This window comes from Tribolium castaneum, chromosome 1 (assembly GCF_031307605.1).
Source record: "Tribolium castaneum strain GA2 chromosome 1, icTriCast1.1, whole genome shotgun sequence".
Classification (NCBI taxonomy): domain Eukaryota; kingdom Metazoa; phylum Arthropoda; class Insecta; order Coleoptera; family Tenebrionidae; genus Tribolium; species Tribolium castaneum.
The window spans coordinates 20,347,526-20,356,669 of NC_087394.1; the positions used below are offsets into that span (position 1 = coordinate 20,347,526).

Consider the following 9,144-nt stretch of genomic DNA (forward strand, 5'->3'; position numbering starts at 1 on the left):
TTGTTTGTACCAAAACTGTAGTTCTACTAACGTTGACGTCTCTAGTTTGACGTCTCGAAAATCGATTCCAATTTGAAGAAAGATGATAAAGCCGCTTTTACCTACTTCTGTTATTTAATTGTTATGCCAAGAGTTAGTTATTAAAGATGAACCTAATAGCAGCAGTAAAGGCATATGTCACCAAAATGACCGAAGAGAGCGAACCCGGAATGAAAATCTTATTAATGGACAAGGAGACAACCAGTGTCATCAGTATGGTTTACGGCCAGTCTGAAATTCAGCAAAAAGAGGTTTTCCTGCTCGAGAGATTGGATTCACCAAACCAGAGCAATTCGTTGGGGCTGCGCTATCTAAAATGTTTAGTCTTCCTCCGCCCCACGCAGGAAAACATTGGGTTATTGTGTAATGAATTGCGTTATCCCAAGTACGGCGCTTACTACATCTACTTCAGCAACATTGTGGCCAAAGCTGACATCAAGATTTTAGCTGAACATGATGAGCAAGAAGTTGTTAAGGAAGTTCAGGAGTTGTACATGGATTATTTAGCTGTGAACCCTCATCTGTTTTCAATAGGTTTACCAACTTGCATGAACAGTCTGTCTTGGAACCCTACAGCTCTCCAAAGAACAGTTCAAGGAATTGTTGCTGTTCTCCTCTCATTGAAGAAGAGTCCAGCAATCAGATATCAAGCCAATTCAAAGCTTTGCAAAGACCTTGGAACACGAATTGACGAAGTTATGAATAAAGAATCGTCATTGTTTGCGTTCGGCCAAAACAGCCACCCTTTGTTGCTCATTTTGGACCGAAGAGATGACCCAATGACTCCTCTCCTAAACCAGTGGACATATCAAGCTATGGTACATGAACTATTAACAATCAATAATAATCGCGTCAACTTATCGGGAATCCCTGGAGTCGGTAAAGAATTATCTGAAGTGGTTTTATCAGCAGAACAGGACCCATTTTATGCCAAAAATATTTTTCTGAATTACGGCGAAATTGGACAGAATATCAAACAACTAATGGATCAGTTCCAAGCCAAAGCCAAGAGCCACCAAAAAATTGAAAGTATCGCGGATATGAAGAATTTTGTTGAAGCTTATCCACAATTTAAGAAACTCTCAGGAAACGTTACTAAACATGTGACAGTCGTTGGTGAGTTAAGTTCAATGGTCAATAAATACCACCTACTTGATGTGTCTGAAATTGAGCAGGAGATTTCCTCACATAATGACCACTCATCACATTTGCAAAGCATCAAGAAGCTAATAAACAATGATAAAGTTAGAAATACAGATATTGCAAAATTAGTGATGCTTTATGCGTTACGCTATCAAAATCACAGCAACAATGACGTGGTGGGACTTATTGAATTGCTAAAAAAGAGAGGAGTTTCCGAACGTCTTATTAAGAATATTGTCAATATATTGGAATATGCGGGTTCACACGCTAGACAAAGTGATTTTCTCAACGTGGAAAACGCCCTTCAAAGCACGAAGCGGTTCTTTAAGGGATTAAGTGGAGTTGATAATGTATACACGCAACATAAACCTTTAATCCATGAAACCCTTGAAGAATTGGTTAAGGGACGATTGAAAGACAGCCTTTATCCCTACGTTGGAAATCATTTTCTCAACGGGAGACCTCAAGACATCATCATTTTTATGGTCGGAGGCACAACCTACGAGGAGTCTTTAACTGTACATTCCTTCAACAAAAGTAATCCGAGCTTTAATATTGCTCTTGGAGGCACAACAATCCATAATTCTACGAGCTTTTTAGCTGAAGTTGAACAAGCTACGAGAAATCTACCCAGAAAACATACCAGAAATATCCGTAATGTTAGATTTGACTAATTTCGGTACAGACTTATGAGAATTGTATATTTTATTTATTTATGTTGTTATGTAATAAATAATAATTGATTATCTAATAAAAGGATAATAAAGCATTTTGAGTGTGTTTGAATTTCGCGGGTGTTTTTAGTGTTATTCTAGGGCCATCAGCATTGCCAATAATGCCAATACAACAATTGTCAAACAGGTGAAAATGGACGTGAGGGGCTGGCAGTTTGTTTATGTAAAATGTTGCAACAAAAACACTAATAATACAGTTAATTAAAATGGAAAACGAAGTAAATGTTGTGGAGAGTCTCGAGAATGTTGGTATGGACGTTGAAGAACGAATGATGAAACGATGTAGACTACCTAGAAGACAAGTAGTGCAATCAAAGAGGTTCTGTGCCAAAGATGAGAGAAACGCATCACTGAAAAAGGTTTATTGCTTGTAAATCGAGCGGGCTGTTAATATATTCTTCGTTGTAGGTTTCTGTTATCCTCCAGAAATCGGAGACTGATCGAACTTTTGAAGAAGCTCAGGTATTAAATGAATGCTCTGAAGTAGTCGAAGAGGTCCAGATGCGGTGGCGTAAGCGAGACGTAGCCAAACGAAGATTAGAGGAATTTGAGGAACCTCCAGAAGTGTTGAAAGAAAAATGTCTAATCCTTGCACAAGCTATAGCACAGGCACAACATCTGGTAGTTTACACTGGAGCTGGAATCAGTACTGCAGCTAAAATTCCAGATTATAGAGGTCCTAATGGGATTTGGACAAGGCTTCAGCAAGGAAAAGACATTGGGTGAGTACCAGTTTACCAACTCTGTCAAAAGTTTTCGAAAAATTTATTCATAAACAAAGTTCAGAAAACATTCTGTGTGACAACCAGTCAGGTTTTTATGTTAGGTAATTTAGTAAATAAGCCGGTGACAGACTTGCAAGCATTACAGTAATTTCATTAGATTTTGCAAAAAGTTAGCTTTTTATGAATTCGATGAAAATGCAGTTTTGTTATTCTCTTTCTACTTCCAAGATCGGTATTAAGTTGTAAGAAGCAAAAATCTTATTTAGCGCACATAACTTAAGGTGTGCCCCAAAGTTCAGTTTTAAATCCAATCCTTTTTTATTAATTAAAAGTACAGGATGGACCCGATATATAACCTGCTAAACAAATTCTGAGTCACTAGAAAGATTCCACAAGTCCAGAAAACCTTTTTTGTATGGTCACACACATTCGACGGTAATGAACACAGTCATAGTCAGGAATTAATTGTCAGTACTTGTAAGTTTATCTATGTCCAAGCAACTTGAATCATTTGTAATCAATATTTGTAACGTAACAAATCTGACTAATCAAATTAAACTAATGGCATTTTTAATAATCTATTATTTTTACCTCGATAACGAAAAAAAATTGTGTATAAGTTCTACTCATAGTCACCTATTAGCTATTTCAAAACTATAAAAACGCCAACGTCGCATTTTCTCTCAAAATTAGCTGTTATAAATTATTCAGTGCACTTCAAAATAATAACAGCTAATGTAATTTATACTTTCAATGAGAGATCTAATCATTAATAACTATTTTACAATTTTATCAATCTTATTTAACAAAATTATTTGGTAAAATTTCGATTAATTAGTATTTTCATATTTTTTATTTTATTTTTTTGATATTATATTCTTAATTAATTAATATTAATTATAATTATTTAAGAAAAATTCTGAAAAAAATTACATGTATGAAGAAGAATATAAAGTATGTAAAGTCAGTAAACGTTGACTTGAGTGCGACTATTCGGAAGTAAAATTACCGTTGGAGGCGCCACTGAGCTAGGTCGAAAACAGTAACCATAAATGGCGGGAAAATGTTTATTCGGATATTTTGAGCGTTGTACGAATTTTGGGGCTTCACAATTATTACATTGCCTATGCGGAATGGGGTTATTGCATCTTTGATGCAAGAAACTTATGTTGACAAATGAGCGATGACGAGGAAAACACGAATAACGAATGACTGTTTGGTTCACTTTCTTTATTGGAAAATTATTACAAAGACATTGAAAAGCCTACCTTTTGGCATAATTTACGTTTAAATGTATCAGCAGTTGTTAATCTTTATTGTAGTTTTGTAGATTTACCGCAGCATTTCATGATTTTTTCATTGAAAAATTCTAACCTAAAATTCATAGCACTTCACTAATTTATTGGTATCTTGAGCCAAACTTTGTGTCCGCTGTGATCCATTACTTATAATCTTTAATTAGACAACTGTTTGATAACACTTTGTAATCAAAATTTAAATATTTTTCACTTTTTATCCACTTTCAAGTTCCAACAATAAACACTTTATACCACGAAAAACTACAGAACCAAAGTCAACGCTAGTATTTACCACCACGTACTTTTAAAGTAATTCTTTCTATTGTAAGTAATTAAAACTATACACGCAAAATTGTTGAACAATTCATTAAATGTCAGTTAAATGTGGCATTACGAAAATTTCTTTACTGTTTTCGACATAGTTCAAAAGTCATCACCAGAGGGCGTCTAGTTAATTTTATTTCCGAATTGGTTGTTGAGATATACAGAGTGAGTCAATGGTGGGTTACTTTTGACGGATGCAACCAAAATACTCTTTGCACTTACCACTTGAATACTTTGTTTAATTTTTAAAAACATTAATTGAATCAACACTGGGTTTTTATCATTTAAATAATAATCCATAATGAAATTTTAGCAAAAGTGTCAAGACAAACTTGATCTAGGCAGCTAGAATCAGAATTATTGGTTGCATATTTATAGAATTTCAGAACAACCTTGTAGTGAAAAATGTTTTTAGTAGACTCACCTCGTATTGCTCATTACAAAATACTCACACTGTGAAGCTTCAGTCACATTCAGCCACTTCAGTCCCAAACAAAGGTGTTACAGTATTAAAAGACACTGTATGCAATCAAATAAACAATGATCTAATAATAATAGACAAACATTGTAGCAATATTATCTTAAAACTCAAGGAAGTAAGCGTTTAGCGTTTTTGAGAAAACAAATAGGTCTTACTATTTTTAATGATCTCCGATTTAAAACACAATTATGTGCCTGTCACTATAGTACTGTATTGATAAACAAGTTTTTATAAGGATTGATTTGGCGCACAAATCCCAAGTTAGAAAACGAGTCGTAGGCGATGGATGCTGTTTTTTATACTTTGCACTCTCTTTTTTCTTATTTTAATAAAAAAAATGTCGTCTAGGGAATTTTGTGTCAGTCTAAACGCTATGAGTACAAAAAACGAATTTTTATCTCTTCGAAGCTCTTATATACTAATTACAACATCTTAAATTACAAATTGAGAAAAAAAACTGATTGAAACTCTAGTAATTCCCTTTATCTTTTGCTGCATTGTAATCTACTTTATCATTGTTTATATGATGTTGATAAATATGTAGTTTGTAAAAAAAATTCAAAATAATTGTTGCAGATTTATCTTTGGCTTCAAAAAATTTTATTACATCTTCAAGTATATATCTGAATAAAAATGTTTAAAAAATATGTTATACCTTAGGAATAAATTTCATGAACGACAAAATTCCCGTACTGCTCCCATTAGTCTTCGCAATGCAACATAACGTTTATTACTTACAGGATTCGTACATTTATATATCTTAAATCTGCTACTTTTATTAACTTCTGCTAAATTTTATAATAGCAATTTGAATCTTTTTAACAACCTAACCGGTACATAAGGAATTTTCGAAAATGAATGCTGTATAATTTACCTGTGTTCATAGTTTGATAATCCATTTGTTCCTATTTTGTTTAAATTTTAGTTTACTATTCCTTTTTCTCTCTATTGTCATTTATTATATCGATATTTTGAATTATCAATATATCTATTTTACGTTTTACTCAATCTTACAAAATGTTACGTTGAATAGCATCTCGCTAAACATCGCTCTTTAAATAAAGTTCTATTATTATTATTTATTATATTATATATTATTTATTATATTAATATATTATTATTTTCCTTGCAGGGCTCATGACCTCTCAATGGCTGAACCAACATACACGCACATGGCTTTGTCCGAATTATACCGCAACAAAATACTCAAATATGTAGTATCACAGAATTGTGACGGGTTGCATTTGCGTTCAGGTTTGCCACGGACTGCTTTGTCAGAGTTGCACGGAAATATGTACATTGAAGTGTGCAAAACTTGCAAGCCTCATAAAGAGTACTGGCGGTTGTTTGATGTAACGGAAAACACCGCGCGATACTCGCACAAGACATCACGCAGGTGCTACGTGTGCAACGAGCCTTTGGTCGATACAATCGTTCACTTTGGGGAAAGGGGGAGCCTGCAGTGGCCGCTAAATTGGGCCGGTGCTTGCAAAAACGCGGAGAAGGCCACAACGATCGTTTGTTTGGGGTCGAGCCTCAAAGTTTTGAAAAAATATCCTTGGTTATGGCGCATGGATAAGCCGGCGAAAAAGCGGCCAAATTTGTACATTGTCAACTTGCAGTGGACCCCGAAAGACGACGTTGCCAACGTCAAGATCCACGGGAAGTGTGACCAGGTGATGGAGGCCGTAATGAATTTGCTCGACATCAAAGTGCCCCCATACGACAAAAGCAAGGACCCCATTTTTGCCCACGGAACGTTGCTGTGCGATGCTGAGCTGCATACGACCTCTCAGCCATTGCTCAAGCTGGAAGATGAGAAAAAGGAGTTTCCAGTACAAAAAAACGGTATAAAAGACTGTTCCACAAATCGTGATAATGATCTCAGTTCGACAAATTCAATAAAATCAGAGTTCTGTGATACTAGTAGCAATAGTGATACATCACCAAGTCATTCTGAATCTACGCTAAATTGTCTTCCTGCAAGAGAAACCGCGTTTTCAATCGACGACATCCTTAGCGATCGTGTTCACGAAACTTCAGCATTACCTCGTCGAGAGACACCAAGTCCGTTAGATACTAGTTTTTTATTGTCGAATTACTCGCTTCTCAGTTACAATCACTTCGCCACTAATTTATTACAATGTCAGATATTAGGCTCATATTCCGATTTTATTTATTACCCTCATCAAACCAGTTTCTTGTACCCCGGTCTTCATAGCATTATTAACCCAGTCTCAGATTTTCCTATACCGGAAGTCAAAAACGAAAAGACCAGTCCGAAAATCGAACCGTCATGTGAATTTTGTGATAGAAATTACGATTCAACAAGTTGTTTGTTTTACCCGAAAATCGAAGCTCTGTTTAGCAATCCTCTATTTAGGTTTAGTAAGACTGAACAAAAGGAGAAACCGAATGTTTGTCTATGTTGTGATTACACAACTGACGAAGAAGACATTGATGAAAACAAGGAGCAAATCAAAAATAAAATTCAAGCGGGGTGGTTCGGAAAAGGCTGCCGAAAAAACAGACGATGGAGGAAAAAATAGTTTTAATTCGTCAGTATTAATGTGAATTTTGTATTATTTTTTTACTTTTTATTTATTTATTTACTGAGTGTTTATTTATAAATAAAAACTTGGGTATAACTACAAAAAGTTTTATTTCCCTAGACTTATTCTACATTTTGTTCCAAATTTATTTTTGGAACGGGTAATAATCCAAACCAGTGTTATATTTAAACTTAGGCTTTTCTGACTTTTTGGCTTGTGCTATTAACTCTTGCACGCTCTTACGATATGGAGGTGGCAGCATATCTTCATGCAAAGTACACTCAAATGGCTTAACTTCTTGTTTCTTATATATACGTTTCCTTATAATATCCACGTCACGCATATACTCGTCTGATAAAGTATCAATGCACGTTGGAGGAGCGTTAAATTCAATTAAAAAGTAACTAAAAGATTACTTAATTTAGCTCAGTTGTTACCACAAAATATAATACCTAGCCTTATGATGAACTAGACCATGTATACTCGTTTTATGCGGCATATCCCGAGTCCCCAAATGCTCCAATTTCCTGATAATGCCACCTTTTTCAAAAATCGCATTTGCGGTTCTCTTGACCACGGAAGCCAGTTCTGCCTAAAAAAGATACGGTTACAACATTGCATCAAAAACGGAAAACAAACCTTTGGCATGATTCTGTAAAGGAGGCACAACTCGTATGTAATCATATTTATTTATTTTTTTAAATTGAAGAAAAATTAACTAGACTAGAGGTTATGATTTGTCATTTAGGTGTTTAGTGACTTTACAATTCACTTTGTTGGTACCTAATTTTTTTTAAATAATTTATTCTACCAATGCCAAGAGGTAAAATAATTCTGTTTCAATTATCTTGTTTCATAAAACGACAAATAATAAATAACCATAATCATTTCGAGGAATAAACCCGTTTTTTATGGTTGTTACATAATTTGGGAATTTTTCCAATACCAACATAAGCTGTCAATTTCCGGCAAAAAACGCGAGGTAAGATTTGCGATTTTGGGATTGCGTGTTTTATAAAAACTGCTTGTTGTGTGCGTAAATAATGCCTAAACCGCTTGTTGTCACTTTCCCAAATGTCTGATGGACCTCCTGAAACGTTAAAAAAGTTCGTGTTTTCGTCCAAATATAACCTCAAAGGCGAGCCTCAGGAAGAACAACTCGAAGTAATCATTCCTGAGGTATCATTCATTCATTTCATTGCGTGTCGTTTGGAGACAAAGCTAGTTTCCATTTACAGCTTCTTCAAGTCAGCTATTCCTTCTACACTTGGCCTTCGGCACCCGTCCTTGCGTGGTTCCTGTGGGAGAACAGACAACAGCTCACCGGAAAGAAAATTCTAGAGATCGGTTCTGGGACCGCTTTGCCTGGAATCGTGGCCGCAAAGTGTGGAGCGAAGGTAATTCTAAGCGATTCTACCACTCTTCCTAAATCTCTGAATCACACAAAGAGGAGTTGTCAGTTGAATAATCTGGTTTTGAATGAAGATATTCACATAATTGGACTGACGTGGGGGTTGTTTTTGGACAATTTGGAGCTAATTGGCGAACTTGACCTGATTTTGGGTTCGGATTGTTTTTACGAACCTTCTGTTTTCGAGGACGTGTTGGTCTCAGTTTCGTATCTGCTCGACTTAAATCAAGGGGCCAAGTTTTTGTGCACATATCAGGAGCGTAGTTCTGACTGGTCCATTGAGCATCTTCTGGCCAAGTGGAATTTGAATTGTCAAGTGCATAACATCAGCAATTTGGGGGCTAGTGCTGGGTTGGATATACATAGGTTAGTTGGGGACCATAGCATACATTTGTTGGAAATCTCTAGACAAATTTGATTATGGCTGGTAATGTCGC

At 35.5% G+C, this 9,144-nt stretch overlaps 4 protein-coding genes across 4 annotated transcripts; 3 read left to right on the forward strand and 1 right to left on the reverse strand.

Annotated features, from left to right (window-relative positions):
- The first annotated feature begins 9 nt into the window (after positions 1 to 9).
- Positions 10 to 1,951, forward strand: Vps45 (Vacuolar protein sorting 45). Its single transcript, XM_965180.4, has one exon. The coding sequence runs from the start codon at positions 147 to 149 to the stop codon at positions 1,854 to 1,856; it is 1,710 nt and encodes a 569-aa protein (XP_970273.1). The 5' UTR covers positions 10 to 146; the 3' UTR covers positions 1,857 to 1,951.
- Positions 1,952 to 2,013: 62 nt separating this feature from the next.
- Sirt7 (Sirtuin 7) lies at positions 2,014 to 7,401 on the forward strand. Its single transcript, XM_965249.4, has 3 exons — positions 2,014 to 2,275; positions 2,325 to 2,638; positions 5,877 to 7,401. The coding sequence occupies exons 1-3, from the start codon at positions 2,123 to 2,125 to the stop codon at positions 7,291 to 7,293; spliced, it is 1,884 nt and encodes a 627-aa protein (XP_970342.1). The 5' UTR covers positions 2,014 to 2,122; the 3' UTR covers positions 7,294 to 7,401.
- On the reverse strand, positions 7,390 to 8,145 carry mRpS6 (mitochondrial ribosomal protein S6). The gene is made up of 3 exons (XM_965314.4): positions 7,936 to 8,145; positions 7,749 to 7,888; positions 7,390 to 7,700 (listed from the first exon to the last, which is right to left on the reverse strand). The coding sequence occupies exons 1-3, from the start codon at positions 7,978 to 7,980 to the stop codon at positions 7,442 to 7,444; spliced, it is 444 nt and encodes a 147-aa protein (XP_970407.1). The 5' UTR covers positions 7,981 to 8,145; the 3' UTR covers positions 7,390 to 7,441.
- Positions 8,146 to 8,224: 79 nt separating this feature from the next.
- LOC659042 (uncharacterized protein) lies at positions 8,225 to 9,125 on the forward strand. The gene is made up of 2 exons (XM_008200924.3): positions 8,225 to 8,475; positions 8,535 to 9,125. Exons 1-2 carry the CDS (start codon positions 8,371 to 8,373, stop codon positions 9,123 to 9,125), a joined length of 696 nt encoding a protein of 231 aa, XP_008199146.1. The 5' UTR covers positions 8,225 to 8,370.
- The last annotated feature ends 19 nt before the right edge of the window (positions 9,126 to 9,144 follow it).

Excerpts from the sequence above, each read along its gene's own strand:
- Sirt7 (XM_965249.4), top strand. The coding sequence starts at position 2,123 with ATGGAAAACGAAGTAAATGTTGTGGAGAGTCTCGAGAATGTTGGTATG. Across the intron at positions 2,276-2,324 it reads GAAACGCATCACTGAAAAAG|GTTTCTGTTATCCTCCAGAA; the intron begins GTTTATTGCTTG and ends TCTTCGTTGTAG. Across the intron at positions 2,639-5,876 it reads CAGCAAGGAAAAGACATTGG|GGCTCATGACCTCTCAATGG; the intron begins GTGAGTACCAGT and ends TTTTCCTTGCAG.
- Vps45 (XM_965180.4), top strand. The coding sequence starts at position 147 with ATGAACCTAATAGCAGCAGTAAAGGCATATGTCACCAAAATGACCGAA.
- mRpS6 (XM_965314.4), bottom strand. The coding sequence starts at position 7,980 with ATGATTACATACGAGTTGTGCCTCCTTTACAGAATCATGCCAAAG. Across the intron at positions 7,889-7,935 it reads TTTACAGAATCATGCCAAAG|GCAGAACTGGCTTCCGTGGT; the intron begins GTTTGTTTTCCG and ends TATCTTTTTTAG. Across the intron at positions 7,701-7,748 it reads CTAGTTCATCATAAGGCTAG|TTACTTTTTAATTGAATTTA; the intron begins GTATTATATTTT and ends GTAATCTTTTAG.
- LOC659042 (XM_008200924.3), top strand. The coding sequence starts at position 8,371 with ATGTCTGATGGACCTCCTGAAACGTTAAAAAAGTTCGTGTTTTCGTCC. Across the intron at positions 8,476-8,534 it reads TCGAAGTAATCATTCCTGAG|CTTCTTCAAGTCAGCTATTC; the intron begins GTATCATTCATT and ends TTCCATTTACAG.